This window comes from Melanerpes formicivorus, unplaced genomic scaffold (genome assembly GCF_026170545.1).
Source record: "Melanerpes formicivorus ecotype bairdi unplaced genomic scaffold, bMelFor1.0.p_v2 SCAF_25, whole genome shotgun sequence".
Taxonomy (NCBI): domain Eukaryota; kingdom Metazoa; phylum Chordata; class Aves; order Piciformes; family Picidae; genus Melanerpes; species Melanerpes formicivorus.
The window spans coordinates 8,677,143-8,693,982 of record NW_027142377.1 but is presented as its reverse complement, the minus strand read 5'-3'; the positions used below and the strand labels follow the sequence as shown (position 1 = coordinate 8,693,982).

At 38.4% G+C, this 16,840-nt stretch overlaps 1 protein-coding gene across 1 annotated transcript in view; it reads left to right on the top strand.

The window, feature by feature from the left end:
* The window catches only part of LOC137448576 (protocadherin Fat 4-like), a 32,213-nt gene that overhangs the window by 4,861 nt on the left and 10,512 nt on the right, over positions 1–16,840 (top strand). Inside the window, exons 7-23 of the mRNA XM_068153231.1 lie at positions 203–1,147; positions 2,143–2,268; positions 2,393–2,650; positions 2,953–3,051; positions 3,157–3,329; positions 4,462–4,610; positions 5,526–5,833; positions 6,487–6,756; positions 7,215–7,352; positions 7,977–8,193; positions 9,293–9,451; positions 9,903–10,054; positions 10,889–11,057; positions 11,947–12,155; positions 13,564–13,743; positions 14,608–14,827; positions 16,308–16,444. Of these exons, the coding sequence (XP_068009332.1) occupies positions 203–1,147; positions 2,143–2,268; positions 2,393–2,650; positions 2,953–3,051; positions 3,157–3,329; positions 4,462–4,610; positions 5,526–5,833; positions 6,487–6,756; positions 7,215–7,352; positions 7,977–8,193; positions 9,293–9,451; positions 9,903–10,054; positions 10,889–11,057; positions 11,947–12,155; positions 13,564–13,743; positions 14,608–14,827; positions 16,308–16,444 (3,909 nt within the window). The remainder of the gene's footprint in view (positions 1–202; positions 1,148–2,142; positions 2,269–2,392; positions 2,651–2,952; positions 3,052–3,156; positions 3,330–4,461; positions 4,611–5,525; positions 5,834–6,486; positions 6,757–7,214; positions 7,353–7,976; positions 8,194–9,292; positions 9,452–9,902; positions 10,055–10,888; positions 11,058–11,946; positions 12,156–13,563; positions 13,744–14,607; positions 14,828–16,307; positions 16,445–16,840) is intronic.

Genomic DNA, 16,840 nt, shown 5'->3' with positions numbered 1-16,840 from the left:
ATGTGTGCTCTAAATGTTTATATCCCCTGAGTTATGGATATGTAGATGTTGTCTTTTATGTGTATTGAGCTTTGTCCACTACTGACAAGTAAAATAGTATTGATTTGTAAAATAAGCTTGGATATAGTTTAAACCAGTGTTTTATTTTTAGGTAGTGGTTTATTGTTTTAAATTTATGGATAACATGCTATGTCTTACACAGGTGGAGTATGAGTCTTTAAACCCCCATATACCAGTTACTTTTCAAGTACTGACAGAATCTGCTACATTTGCCATCAATGAAGAAGGAATCATCTCAACAAAAACCAAACTGGACTATGAATCTCAGAATAGTTACACCCTAAATATCTCTTTGTCAGATGGAAACACTACTGACTATGCTACAGTGTTCATCAAAGTTACAGACATCAATGATAACAGCCCTGTGTTTGGTGTAATCAACACAACCATTACCATTCCGGAGAACATGCCAGCTGGAACAATTATTACCAGTGTGTCAGCTACAGATGTGGATGAGGGCTTTAATGGATTAGTGGTTTATACTCTGAAGGGTGGAGAAGGAAAAATAGATGTGAACGCCTCAGGATCAATTTTGCTGGAAAAAGATCTGGATAGAGAAAAAGAAAGCATCTATAACTTAACAGTGATTGCCAGTGACCAAGGCCAACCTGTGCTCTCTACAGTTCTCAATTTGACAGTCATTGTTGATGATGTGAATGACAACCCTCCGGTCTTCTCATCAAGCAGATATGAAGTGGATGTCCCTGAAGACGAAGTGCCTGGAAGAGTACTGCTGACAGTATCTGCTACTGATTTGGATGCTGGGGTCAATGCTCTTGTGAAGTACAGAATTGTTAGCCAGCAACCTCCAACTTCCTTGGCAATGTTTCTTGTCAATTTGACCACAGGCCAGCTCAGCCTAAGACAGCAGCTGGATTATGAAACCATAAAGCAGTTTGAAGTAGAAGTGGAAGCATCAGATGGAGGGGAGCCAAGTCTCAGTACTACAACATCGGTTGTTGTGCATGTACTAGATGTCAATGACAACCCCCCAGAGTTTAATCAGGCAGCTTATGATGTATTTGTGTTTGAAAACCTGCGTAAAGGTAGTCCTATCCACGCATTCAGTGTTACTGACAAGGATGAGGTAGGTACCAAATTTAATCTCATCCAGTAATCAAAATGACATGATTTTCTCTATTAACCTGAAAAAAGCAGAACAGTAGATGGGTAAAGTGAAATGTCATGAATGGCTGTCAGTAAGTACGCTTTGGGTTACAGAAACTTCATCTCGCTTTCTATGGACCCAACAATAAAACCTCTTTAATCAATGAAGATAAGACCTACAAAATAGTTTACTGTTTATATCAGAGAAGCTACAGAAAGCTGCTCTTCCTATCCATAACTTAATCCAAGACAGAGAAAGCTGTTTGGTTCTGTGCACGTGCATATGAGATGAATGTATGGATGTCACACCAGATAGATACCAGATTGTTAAAGTCTGTGTTATTTCTTGCTATGTCTGAACAATCCATTCTGGTTTCATATTGCTTGGTTAGTGCATTTCTGTAAAGCAGTCAACTTGTCTTTAGTATCAGCTTAGGCAGAGAGAAAGGCACTTTGTAAAGCTACATAAAGTTTCTTCTTTACTAGGAAATTGCACAGCTTCATTCTGCTCCATAAAAGAGTTGTTGCTTTCACTTTGTTTTATGAAGAAATTTCCAATGTAGCTGTGGCACTGCAGAGCTGGTATGAGGAAAATATTTCAGATTTGCTCTGATGCTCTTGTCAGTATTAGTTTTAAAGAAGCATAAATGCTTCTCCCAGTTCAGACTACACTGAATTCATGTGATGCTGCTACTCACAGCATAGGAATTGGTCTTAAGAGACCTTTAGGGAAGGAATGTGTAGGAGCAAAACAGGGAAGCTCACAAGGACTTGCCCCTCCCCCAGTTTCTGTTTGCCAAAAAAGTTAATTATTCCTGTAGTTCAGGGTGCAAGATTGTATGTATTAAACCTTGCAAAGCACTTACACTTCTGTAATGAGAAGTCCTGTAGAAATGTCAGGTGTTAATAAGATTTTTTTCTTTTAATTTAAACAGTCATCATTTTAATCTTAAATGAACTGTGTTTTCTTTTTAGGCTGGCTTTTCTCAGGGCTACTTTATTTATAACAGCACATCATTCACTGTAGATGTCCCCGGAATACTTTCGTTGAGGAATGACACAGAACTGGACAGGGAGACTGCACCTGGATACACTTTACAAGTACTCTACAGATTTGGCTTATTTCTACTTCATTCCCTTGAACTCTTTTTTTTTAATCTTCATCAGATGGCTAAAAAGGTAATGCAGTCCACTAATATTTCACTTTTGTTTCTTACTTTGGCAGGTATGGGCGGTTGATGCTGAAATAAATGGGCTTACTTCAAGTGCGTTGTTCCACATCAATGTTCTAGATGTCAATGATAATAACCCTGAGTTTCAGATGCAGCCATACAGTTTTGCAGTTCCAGAAGGAGATTACACACCGGACACACCTGCTAGAGTTGGACATGTGATTGCTACTGACTTGGATGAGGGAGAGAATGCACAGATTATGTATTATTTATCAGCTGAGGATGGGGATAATCCATATATCATCCAACAGGTAAGTGTTTGGCTGTGCTGTAAACAATAGTTAGATACTGCTTTTTATGAAGTCACTTGACATAGTAAGATACATCATGTGAAAAGAGTAGGCAGTAAACATCCTAGGATCTATCAAAACCAACGTGTGCTCCATAGTTTAGATAGAAGTTGATATCCAAAAACTAACACATATTGGTCAGATGTTACTTGGGATCTGAACTATATTTGTCCAAAGAATAATAATTCCTCATCTCTTTTGGGAACCTGGTGTACAAATGTTACCAAAATGATTTGTGCATTGACCTACGTTACCTTCTCTAGAATGGAACCATTTTGGCTAATGGCTATGTAGACCGAGAAACTAAAGAGAAGTATGAGCTGCTGGTGGTGGCATCTGATAATGGAGTACCTCAAAGGCAGGTAAAAAAGAGCTCCCCATGTATTTTCATTTGCAGCTTGCTTTTATTCACAAATTCCAGCATCTCTGCATTTTCTGAATCATGCTTTTTTCCTGTCACACACCAGAATTTCACATATGTCAGCATTCAAGTATTAGATGTGAATGATAACCCTCCTCGGTTCACAAAAGCACAGTACTCAGCCAGCATACACGTAGCAACAGCAAAAGAAGGATTTTCTGTAATATCTGTGTCTGCTACTGACCTTGACATTGGGAACAATGCTGTTATTTCATACAGGTAAATTTCTGTGAGCTTCATGAGTGTCTTTTGTTAAAGAATCAGAAAGGTATTTTTATTTCTCACAATGGATTTTTATTGGTCATAAGACTTGTCTGTAGATGTTTTACAAGTGCTATAATCAGTAATGATTTTTAAATGTATAAACAAGGACAGTCATCAAGCTGTGATTCAGAGCTTATCAATCACAATTATATCATAAGAAAGAGAATGCAGTCAAATGATAAACTCAGCAACAAGAATGTAGTGATAGGATGAGGGGCAATGGCTATAAATTAGAGAAGAGTAAATTTAGGTTGGGCAATAGGGGAAGTTCTTCGCCATGAGGGTAGTAGAACACTAGAACAGGTTGCCCATGGAGATAGTTGAGGCCCCATCCTTGGAGATATTCAAGGGCAGGTTCAACAGGGCTCTGAGCAACATAATGTAATGGAGGATGTCCTTAATTACTGCAGGGGTTTTGGACTAGATGACTTTTGGAGCTCCCTTCCAACCCCAACCATTCTATGATTCCACAAACCGAAAGCCAAGATATATTTGAATTTCTGAAATTTTTAATAATGTATTGGAGTTTGAGTAGAAAGCACAGGAATCTCTGAGAATGCCTGTCTTTCCACACATCTTCTGTTTGCTGAGAGAGTACTGTGGAAAATACCAGGATACCTTGACAAGAAAAGTAGAGATTGTGAGAGACAGTTGAATGACTCTAAATGTTCAAGCTACTGTCTTGAAAGAATGCTTTGAACTACCAGATGGCATTTTACCTTAAACACATTGCCTTTCCTTGTGAGCAGAACACTAGAAATCAGCATGTCTGCAGTCTTCAGATGAATGTCACCTGGATTTCTTATTTTGCTGAATGTGCAAGTTGAGTATCTGCCTGCTATTTGTAGGAAGATCAGAAGCCTGGGGTATAATGGGAACTGAAGGCAGGAAGGCTGTCTCTTTTTCATGATGGAAGACTTACTTGAAAAAATAAATAGGCCAAGATATTTAGGCTGATGGCAGAACAATTAAAACCTACTGCTTAGCCAAATAAGGAAATATTGTCTGAGTGTTTGTTACAGAAGTTAAGTAGATTATAGTTCCAAGGTCATTAGTATGAATGTTATGCTGATTTATCTCCGATCAGCCTCAGCAACCATTCTGATGATTTCCACATAAATAACCGCACTGGAGACATCATCCTCAGCAATAACTTGAATCACATCACAGCTGACACAATTGTTACACTGACAGTTATTGCTACTGATCATGGAATTCCTCAGCTTACATCAAATGGTAAATGATGTTTTTTCACCACCTTCTTTTTTCCCCTTTGCAAACATCGATATTTGAAATTAATCCTATCACTGTTCTGAGTAAATCCTGGTTAGGATTCGTGTTACATTTCAGCAACGATGAGTATTTGCTTTTTATCCTTTGATTTCCTCCCAGTCATTATATTAATAAAAAGCTTGGTGTAGTAATTCTGGTTAGAAATAGTACTTCTTTTTTTCTTTTTCTTCTTTTCCCTTACAGTGGTGCTTACAGTACAAACCCCAGGACTTCAGAGTAGTAGCCACTCTCAAACGATTTATTAAAACAATATTTATAGTGTGTGTTTCTCTTTCAATTTTCTTTTATTTTCTTACAATTAGAAACATTTAAACAAATTAGAAACGGGCAAATTAACCCCTAAAGGAGTTTCTGCTCTTTCAAAAAATTCAGTCACATGGCATTTTCTGTAACTTTTTCATGTATTTTTAGGGGTTAGCTTTGATTAGTCACGAACAGATGAAACAATTGACCTTCTTAAAATAGGATGAGTGGCCAGGGCAGAATTTGCACCTATATGGCTTTATGTATCTTCCTTCTCTTTAGTTACCAAGCAATTTAGCATAAGATTTTTAAGGAGTGGAAAAACACTTACATATCCTGTTCGCTTCACACTGGTGATCTTTGCTTTCCTATCACATTGAAACAACACTGCTGCAATCAGTTAAGTGTGCTGATTCTAGAGTATTAGGTATAAAAGGCATCGTATTTTGTGTTACGTATTAAACCTTACTACTATTGATTTATTTCCCCCCCCTCATTCCTACATATTGTTTTCTGTCATTTTCTATTAGTTCCTCAAAAATTGAGGGATTTAGAGCACAGATGACAATAATTTTAGAAGAAACCTCACTATTTTAATTTGCTTTCTCTCATTAGCCTCTGTTGCTCTCTACTTGCTGGTAAATGACACTAGCTTCAGACTGACTTTTGATAGCTCCATCTACAACTTCAGTATTCAAGAAAATGAACCATCTGGGACTGCTGTTGGCTCTGTGAAGGCTCTGACTGGAAGCATAGCTGTACAAGTAGTGTACTCTCTGAAATCTCATACTGACAAGTTCTCTGTTGGTGACCAAGGAGACATTGTGGCTCTTGTCAAACTAGATCGAGAAGAGGAAGACCTATACAGCATCATTGTAGAAGCTGTTGATTCTCTGTTGCCACCCAATACAGCTGTTGCCTTGGTACAGTATACTGCATTTAAAAATATTATTTTAAAAGGAATATAAAATACTTTAAAATAGATATTTAAAATTAAGCAATATCATAGAATCATTGAATCCTTTAGGTTGGAAAATACCTTTAAAATAATTGAGCCCAACTGTTAACTAAGCACTGCCAATCCACTACTAAATCATGTCCTTAATACCCACATAAGTGTCTTCTGTTATGCAGACATGAGGATTTTGAGAGCCTTTTATTTTCCTCTTTTTTCCCTGAGGAGTATAAAATCAACTTCACAAATTGTTCCACTTAGCTGAGAGTTCCTTCATGAACAACCCATAACCAGAGAAACTGATTAACACTGAAACTGTTTCTGGGCCTAACTCTGTCAAATGCATGAGACAGATGAGCCAAAAAAGCCAGCTTATTAATCTTGCTCATCTCTTCCCATTAGAGTACATATCATATCATTTGTAACAGCTAAATGAGGTAAAAATACTGTGATGCTCAAGTGGTGAAAATGCTCCAGTGCTGAAAAACAGGGAAGTTTTTGTTTGCTATTTGTGGCTTTTTCCTAGGGACTTCCACCTACTAAAATTCTCCTTTGGATATCCTTAAATATGTTTCTTTTTCTTTCTTTTTCTTTTTTATATATTTTTCTTTTTTAATACAGGTAACTGTGAGAGTTAATGATGTCAATGACAATCCTCCAGTTTTCTCTGCACTGAATCCAACCAAACTATCAGTTCCTGAGAATGTAGCTAATCTAGACTTGGGTTTATTTTCTGCTACTGATCTGGATACAGGAGTTAATGCATTTATAACCTACTCTCTGCAAGATGATTTTGATGGAACGTTCCATGTTAATAGTTCTACTGGCAAGCTGATGACAAAAAACCCCTTGGACAGAGAGACGGTCGACAGTTATGAATTGAAAATCATAGTAAGTTGACAAATGTCAATCAAGTTCACAAAATCCCCAACATAAAAAGAAAATAACAAATCATCACAAGAAAAATACTTCCTCGTAGTGAATGCCATTAATATTCGTTAATGCATTTCAACTGTTTGTTTTCCACGCAGAGCTTTGATTTCTGCTGTGTAAATTGGTAGCAGTGACTAAATACCCCATGAACATCAGACAAATTATTGCACATACAAAGAAGTGCTCCAACACTGGCCATGATACACAAATATATTTGAAGGAGATCTTTAGTCTTAACAAATAATTTAACAGGTGAACTACATCAACTACAGGGCTGGAGCAATATCATCAAGCAGTAATTGACCCATCAGAAAGTCCTCTGGGAGTAGTTTTCACAATTTTGGAGCAAATTGAATTGGTAAAATAACTTTGTATCAATGTAGTACTGCATGTATTGACAGTCTTTTTTTTCACAGGCCACTGATTCTGGCAAACCACCACAATATGCAAGCTTAGTTGTAAGCATTACTGTAGAAGATGAGAATGACAACCCACCAGTCTTCCCTCAGAGATTGTACACTGTGACTGTAAAGGAGAACGAGCCTCCACATGTGGTATGTAGCATTAGGAATAAATAGGCTGTTCTGCAGTTGCATTCTTGCAAATGGCAGTGATCTGTGATGATTGTGCCCTGGTGAACATATTTTTTCACTTGGTGGAGTCTTTAAAATCACACAGTATGCTGTCTTTATATGACAGTGCAGTGCCTATCCCACTGACTCTTCCTAAAGCTCTCTGTGCCACTCTCCCACTTTTCCTCCTGTCCGCAACAGCAGTCGCACACTGCATGTATTTAGTTTTCAGAGGACTGATGGGCAACATGTTTTGAAACGCTGTAGGTCGTGTGCATATATCCAGCATCCCTCAGTTCTTAAGCTTTTTTTGTCGGCTTCCAGTGTATGATTCCTGGTTCCATATCTGCCTTGCAGATGTGAACTAATGGTTTACAGGAGTCAAGAAAGGTTCCACATAAGAATCTGTAACATCTGCTACCAGCCCTGCTATATGCTGTGTCGTTATTCTAACAATGCAATTAATGGCCATACTAGCAATTCAGCCAGCAGAAACTACACAGTTAAATACCAACCAGTCTTGTATGTGTTTCACCAGTCTCCATGCTGCTCTAAACCTGGTGATTTTGTTGTTAGTTATTTGGTTTCCTTTTTTTTTCCCCTCAGATTTTTACTGCAGCAGCCACTGATGAAGATATAGGCTACAATGCCGTTATTCATTACACAGTAACTGGAGAGCCTTCTTTATTTCACATTGGAGAACTGTCTGGAAATGTTACAGTTCTTCAACCTCTGGACTATGAAAGTCGTTCCCAGTATACACTTATTCTGAAAGCTTTCAATCCTGGAGAGCCATACATGCAGGACACAGCAAACATTACAGGTAGCTCTATTTTACCACAGAAAATTTTACATTCATTTACCTTAGAGAATCTTTCAACGTATGTAATTATGAGGCATAAAGATAGCCTTTAGTGGTAATACGTTATGCTAAAGTTATCAGAAATCATGTGACCTTTTCACTAGTCTGAAGAAGTTTCTCTTAAAATATGTTCAGCTTGTTAAAAAGGAAGGTTTTTTGGGTTTTTTTTGGTGCAAACTGGCATTACTTAAATGTATTCACAATTTTTTTCTCATTGTCTGAGTACCTATTGACTTTTCGATTCAAAAGATTTCCAGAACCTGAATTTAGTTCTTTTTCTGCTCATGTACAGAAAACCTGTTTCCAGGGTGGTAAAAATACTGTGGACAATGATTTTTAGTGCTGTTAGAATAACAGTACTTCATTGCTGTTGGTTTTATTCCTTAAAAAAACAATAAAATAAGTCTTTTTTTCCCACCACAACATGCTATGGTTTAGGAGTGAACCTTGTAGGGGTTAATGGTTGGACTCGGTGATCCTGAGGGTCTTTTCCAACCTGAATGTTTCTGTGATTCTGTGAAAGATTTCTGTGAAGTTTGTATCCTAGATTTTGGCAGCCTTGCTTTTGATCTGTATGACTGGAAGTATTGCTTTGTTTATTACTTCTTGTTCTGTGTTATCTATGTTCCTGCATGACCAGCCTCAGTAATTATGGATCATGACCCTGTTGTTCCAGGTCATGTACATATATAAAACTAAGCAATCCTGTCATAAGGTGCTTGCAATCTAAGCCAGTGACTAGAGAATACCAGATGAATATGTAAACTGAAGGTACACCAGTGCAACAAGTTGATGATATTATTCATGACAAATAGTAGTGACCGCATGCTAGCCAGAAGTGCAGCCATTGTGGTAAACTTGTTTGAGCAGTAAGTAATTTAATCCACAAAGGCAAGCATTTTGAAGCACAGAAAACAAGGTTGCCACCTGGCTTAAACTGAGAGCTCCAACTGAGAGATCACCTCAGCCATCTGTGCTGGTTCATGTTAGTTGAAGAAATAGCTTGCAACTGTTTAGGTGAGTTCATGTTTATGTTCAGACATGGACCTTCTTCTTCTAGTTAACGTGGAAGATGTCAATGAAGAAGGACCCATATTTGACAAGCCCTCCTATTACCAGATCCTTCTAGATAATTCTACAGCTGGCACACTGGTAGTAGATATCAATGCAAGAGATGAAAACAAAGGTTATGATGAAGACATTTTCTACAATATTTCAGGTATGTTAGAAAAACGGGTGTTTGTTATTGCGGTGCTTGCATACTCTTCAGCTAAGCTGCCTGACATCAGAATCAGAGATAATGGTCATAAAATGACATGGCAAGTTCTATCTCTGTACAAGGGTTAAGAAGAAAAGTCCTCTGTGAGAACAACCAAGCCCAAAGAGGCTGTCCTTGGAGGTTTCCAGTACCTGATGTATTAAAGCCTTGTGCAACCTGTTCTAAATTCATTCATGACCCACTTTTGGGCCACGAGGTTGGGCTAGAGGCCTCACAATAGCCCTTCCAGCCTAAATGATTTTGTGATACAGAATTGAGAGAGGCCAGGTGTCTTGCTCCAAATCACATATACAGATTAGTATTTCAACCCATGGCTCTTAAATACTGGGCATAATTCTGTTGCTTGTCTCTGCTGGCTCTGTTGAACATCTATACCATTTTCTGTCTTCAGGTGGAAACTCAGAAGGCCTCTTTAGTCTTTCCAGTACCACAGGAGTACTAACACTAACAAGAGACTTATCCAAACAGAGTGTTCTTCTGTATTACTCCTTAATGGTCACTGCTACAGATATGGGTCTGCCACCTCTTTCAACTTCTGTAATGGTAACAAAACCTTTACCTTAGTCCCTACTTGCACAGCTTATTCCCCAGTTGTTTGCTTGCTTGTTTGTTTTATTCTGAGTGTGACTACACTAGAGAAAATAACCATTAGTGAGACAAAACTAGTAAAACTGGAATCAGGTTGTCAGAGTGCCATTTCTGTTCCAGGAACAGCATACAAGATGGTAATGGTTACAGAGTTATAGAACTGCTGCTATAGAAATTTCTGGTACACTGCCCATCAATGTTTCAATCATTCAATTTCAGAAAAGAAAGATAGAAGCTCTAGAATATGAGGGAGGAAGATCAGAAGTGTGGAGGTTTCAGTGTAAGGTCAAAGAGTGGGACAGTCAGAGGGGATGTAATGGAAGTATGTGATAGAATAAACAGGAGAGTGCAAACAATGTTCCTGTTTATTTTCCTATAATACAAGATAAAATAAACTCTAAATTGAAGACTGAGAAATGTAAATGTAAAAGAAATGTTTCTCTTACACAATGCTCATAACAGGCTGGTGATCTTCTGTTACTAAGTATCACAGCTGAGCAGAATGGGAAAAAAAAAAGGACAAGAAATTGTATTCACCAGAATTGGTGTACTTACAAGCTCTTTCTCTAGTCACATGTTCTCCGCTGGAACATTTGCAAATACCGATCAGTCCCTCTCACTGAGAGCTGTTTAGCAGTCAATTCACTTGAGATGTGCTGCACATAGCATGCAGCAATTCTAGTTTTATTTCTTACTGGCAGTGTTGTGGACTTCTGCTGTTGCATACTTCAGTAGCAGTCTGCCAAATATGAAAACATAACCCCCATGGTTGTGACCTGTTTTTTGCAGGTGACAGTAGTGATCGCTCCTACCAACATTTCATTCCCAGTGTTCTCCGAAGCCATCTATCAGCCTGCCCCTCTGAGCGTGAAGACACTGCCAGATACATTTGTTGTACAGATCAGTGTGTTTTATGAGGCCCCTGTTATATATAGTATTGTCTCTGGAGATGAAAAGGGTAAGATATTTATGTGCAGTTATGAGGAAGAGGGTGCTGCAGAGCACCTAGCTTTTGGATTGTTTCTTCTTCCTCTCTTTTTGCTTTTTTTTTCCTGTTCTACAGCCATTAATACTGGATGTGTAGCAACCAGATATACACATCTGATATGGATGAGGTGTGGGCACATGATCTGAATTTCTGTCAAGTTGGCTGGAGCCATATGATAGGGAGCTGACTGCACTGACTGTATGCTTTCCTCTGTCTGCTACAGGAAGATGAGGAATAAAATTATGGTGACTGGAGAAAGTTTTTCTACCAGCAGTCTTTATACTGAATTAGATATTCTAACTCAGCAAGAGTTTTGTAACAAACATCAGTGTGTTGCCTAACCTTACATTGGATCAAGTGTATCAGTGCTTTGTCATGTGTTGTTTGTAGCTAAACATAGAGATTATTTTGTAGTATCATCAAACATAGCCACTTGTTTTTGTATTTTGTATGAAGTTGTGCTCTCTGTGAAGTAACTTGTAGAATTCCTCATCAGAACAGGATTTCATAGGAAATTGGCCATGCTGGGTTAATGGTTGGACTTGAGGGTCTTAAAGGTATATTCCAATCTAAATGATTCTTTTGACTCTGTGAAATAATTTGACGGAAACATGGACAAACTGACTGTTTCAGAGGAAGACCACCTGACTGGAGAGTGGTGGAGTGAACTTCTCTTTTGGTTCCCATCTGAATTATTTGGTTTTGGTAATTACAGCACTGGATAGATGTGACATTCTCATAAATAGAAGCTGAAATTTATTTTCTTCTCTGAAGAAAACTGTGACATATGATACATGCATAATAGATAGTTGCCATTGAAGGGTTCATAACTAATGAAATCTGGGTTTTTTTAAACCAGGGTATTTCTTCATCCATCCATCCACTGGTATTGTAAAAACAACAAAGAATCTGCAACCAGAAGATTTTCCAGTCACTTTCATCGTGCGAGCAACAGATTCGTCTAATGACAGCTTATTTAATGAAGTGTCTGTGAACGTGGAAGTCATTGTTGAAAACTATTTCTCTCCGGTTTTCCCATCCTCTCTAATAGAAGAAAGCTTGGAAGAGGTAAGAAAATGTCATCCAAACTGAATCACAAATGTAAATTGTCCAGAAAACAAAACCAAACCATGTTGGTGAGTATACTAGTAAACGTTCTGGAACTGGAGAGGCTTGCTGGTTTATTCTGTTTTAAGGTTTATTTGAAGCTGAAAATTACAGTATGTATAGACAATGGTCTAGAAGGGTGGACATATTGAATGAAGAATGAATCTTTTGCTAAGGGGCTCCGTGGGGGGAAAAAAGAGCCACTTGATTTTGCATATTTGTGCATAGAGAATATTTGTGTGCATTCAAAATCTAGTGGATATGCTGAGTACCTCATAGACTCTCACTCAGCGTTTTGTTAGTGAGGTTTGTAGAGAGAAGTAGCAGGCAAAAGTATCTAACTTAGCAACATTTCTCCTCTTGCTCAGGTACAAGCTGTTGTGATTTTTTTTCCCCTGATGAAAAATATTCAGCAGCAGAAAGCAAGCTAGATTTCAGTCTGTGGCTGTTCTGTTCTGATATCCTACAGAAGGGGCCACAGCATTTAATTATGCAAAACCATCTAGCTCAACATTTCACTCTTCAATTTTCAGAAAACATTTTTCACCCTTTCATCTACTAGCTCTTTTTTTTTAATAAAAAGCACATTGATCATGTGCTGTTATGTATGCAGCATGGACCTTGAGATTCCCAGCTGATTCATACCCATTCTCTTTAACAGCCACAGCTGATTTTAAAATCTGGTTCATTTCTGACATTGAGCTTAATTGAGCTTATTTTTAATGTTCCCAGTCAGTGCGATGGGGGAGAGTTAGTCACATTTTCCAACCTTAAAAATTTATTTCTATGTGAAATATTTACATGGTAGAAATTTATAGAGGAGGATCAAACAACTTCAGATCAGGTGTCAAATGGCCATGCATGTAAAACACTGGTAGTTACTGTCAATCTTGATGCAAATAACTGTTTTTAAAAGGAAGAAATAGAAAAGAGTAATTGTTAGCCAAACAGTGTTCAAAAAGAAACACAATTTTGAAGTTGAGAACATTAATTCATTGTCATAGGAGTAGAGGCTGTTAAACACAAATAACTCCTCAACAGCAAGTCCAATGCTTGAGGTTAATGTTCAGCCTGTTTAAAATCATGGTGATTTTTTTTTCTTCCTGAAAATTGATGACACAGTGACAGTGGTGAACAGTTCTTTGGTTCTCTTCTGTAAATTAGAGAAAACAAGAAATTTTCTTACTGAGTTGAACAAGTTGCATAATTCTTATTTTCAAAATCATAGTATCAGTCAGGGTTGGGAGGGACCACAAGATGTCTTTATCGTTGCAAGTGTATGCAGTGTCTGTTACTCCTGCCTTTCACATGATTCAAGAAATTGCAGTTACCCAGTTTCTGACAGCCTCAATCTGTTCTTCATCCACAGAATTTACCTGCTACTCAGATTGTACAGCTCAAAGCTCAGGATAATGATACAGGAAGAAATGGTTTGTTGACATATGGCTTTCTGACAGGAGATGAACTAAAATTCAGGATAAATGAAACAACTGGAATTCTGTATTCTACTGTCTCCTTTGATTATGAAGAGGATCCTAGAGAGTATCAGGTTTGCTTTAGATTTCTTAAGTATTCACTGTTCAGAACTCCTTATCTTTTCTGTGGATAACAGGTGACACTTTTGGTTTTAGTATCATAGTATCAGTCAGGGTTGGAAGGGACCACAAGGATCATCCAGTTCCAACCCCCCTGCCATGCGCAGGGACACCCCACACTAGATCAGGCTGGCCAGAGCCTCATCCAGCCTGCTCTTAAACACCTCCAGGGATGGGGCCTCAACCACCTCCCTGGACAATCCATTCCAGGGCTTCACCACTCTCATGGTGAAGAACTTCCTCCTCACATCCCGCCTGAATCTCCCCGCCTCCAGCTTCATTCCATTCTCCCTAGTCCTATCACTACCTGCTATCCTGAGAAGTCCCTCCCCAGCCTTCCTGTAGGCCCCCTTCAGATTGTTTAGTTTGATATTGCTTGCATACCTAATGTGTTGGTTTAGAATATGAGCATCTCAAGATGTGTTGCATTACTAAAGCAAGACACTTAGGTTACAGTGAAATTCAAGTTTGCTTATCCTACAAACTCTCAAACCCTTCAGCACACGAGTAACTAACTTCATAATGACAGCTCGTGTGTTTGGTGCCATTTGCTTGAACCCAGACCCTGACATCTTGCAGATACAATTCTCAGTTAATCTTCTTTATTGTTGCTGCCACTGCTGGATTTTTTTTTTATGATCTTTTTTAATTGACCAAATAATCATGACATTTTCTATAATAATTTTGAGGTGAATCCACAATTTCACTTTACATTTTTAAGAATACTCTGAAGTTTAAAATTCAGCAGCATTTTGTTAACCCTTATACAAGTACCTATTTGTATGATTTCTCATTACTAATAATTGTGTAACTTACAGCTTGTGATATATGCTGAAGATGATGGAATCCCTGAGAAGAAAAGAGGGTACTGCACAGTTGTCATAAAGATCATTGATGTTAATGACTGGCCACCTGTCTTTGATCCAGCAACTGAATTCAGTGTAAATGAAAATGTGCCTGTGGGATTTGTAGTTGGAAAAGTCACAGCAACCGATAGAGACACGGGAGACAATGCCTTTGTTCTATACAACCTTACAGGTAACAAGGAATTCTCTCACTGCAGGGGAACAACTGTCACTGTTCTGAGCATAAACAGCATTATGTCTGTTACCTCCTAACCCCTTTCCATGTAAACCAAGAAGTTTCACTTTCACATTGTTTGGTATTTTACTAATTTATGGCCATACAGCTTTCAAACTGATTAATTAGAAACATCTTTTGCAGAAACTACAAACTGTTGTGCTTTTAATCATACTCTTCATTCTGGTAAACATTAGCTTTAAAAAAATATATATTTAGCTATTTGATTGCTGTAGCTGCAGTCATCAGAAGTTATTCTAATGAAGAATATGTCCATAGCTTTCTTGGATGAGGAATAATGGTCTCATAATTCATCCCTGCCTTGTAGAACCCATTGTCTGTGCCAGTTATTAAATGTTGCTAAATTAAGCCTTTCCTCAGCCTGTGAACTGTAAGCATTTCACAGCTACAAAGAGCAGATGTAAATGGTATCATGGCTGTGTCAGGGACCCAGTTCACTATTGAGGGCTGCTGGAGAGCTGTCATCTTCACCCTTGCGCTGGACACCTTTACCTCTGCAGCAGAATTGCCAAAACAGACAGAATGTCACCTACTCTGCTGCCTCAGATCTCTGCCCAGACTATTAGTAAAAAGTTCCTTCAATTTCATTTTACATTAATATACGAGCTTGTGAACTGCAGTGGCTGAGAGCTCCAATTTGTGCATCCTGTTTCATTTAACTGTGGTAGCTGATGGCCTTACAGTTGAGAAGTTTTGACACTGCCCCTAAATCTGACAGAGATGGAGAGTTAGACCCCTGTGGACCAAGACCTGCAGTAGTTGAAGTAGTTGGTTTTGTTGTATGGACCAGCAAGAGTGAAAAGTATACAGTTTGTGTTTTTAGAGCCTTTTGTTTTCTAATATGCGTACAGACTTCTAGGTGGCCTTGGAGAAGCGTGGTCAAAACCAGTAAAAGCCACTCAGGTCAAATTTATTGCTCTTTATATCTGTGTGCCACTCAGTCCACCTTCACTAGAGGGAATAAATTCATTGACATGTCCTCTAGGATAGCTTGGCAGGAGCACTGTGCTTCCTGATTGCTGCAACCAGTAAACATGAAACTGGACACAGAGAAGGTCAGAGGACTATAAAAGTGCCCAGGAAGACCTCCAGTCTCCTCTAGGAGTTGTGTGGGCTTAGAGGAACTTGCTTCCAGAGATTCACCCCAGAACTTCAGTGTGCTGTCCATCATTTGCATGCCTCATGCACTACTCCTTTTTGTGTGTGACGGATGTGTCTGCAAAATTTGTTTAACCCATTCTGTTGGCTCAAATGGCAAACACTCATCCACTTAAAATACTTTGTTTTCCACTTATGTTGTCTATATGTTATTTAAAAAAATATTTAATGAGCTCAGGACACAAGTAAACATATAATTTTAGAGTTTAGGTAATTGTTTCTAGGATGTAGTCACTGATAATCTTTAAATGTATCTCAGGTGGTGGAGAACATGTATTTGAAATAGATGAAATACATGGCATCATTAGGATCAAGAACCCTCCAGACTATGAAACCATGAATAAATACAACCTTACAGTGAGCGCAGTCAACAATAAATCTGCCCCTTTCTATCAGGTAAAAGACCATTATTGTAATGAACAATCAGTCTTCTGTTCAGAGTGGATTTTGAATTAGTGGAAGGGAGATGTATCAGAAATGATTGCTGTGTAGAATAACTGAGTCACCTAATAATGTTTAGGGTCAGACAGACCTTTGTATCCTTTGTCCATACTAAGTAGTATTATGCTCCATAATTGGTTAAAAGACTTCGAAATCATGCATAGTAGAAACTGACCCTGAATTGTTTGCAGGCTAATGTGCTGGAGAGCTGGTGTTATTATTGCCTGCTGCTGTTAGTACTGTAAATGTTTGCTGTGTAAGTGCCAGGTAACAAGCAATTGGACACGAGCAAACAGGCTCAAGTTATGCCAGGGCAGGTTTAGGTTTAGTATTGGGGAAAGTGTCTTCACA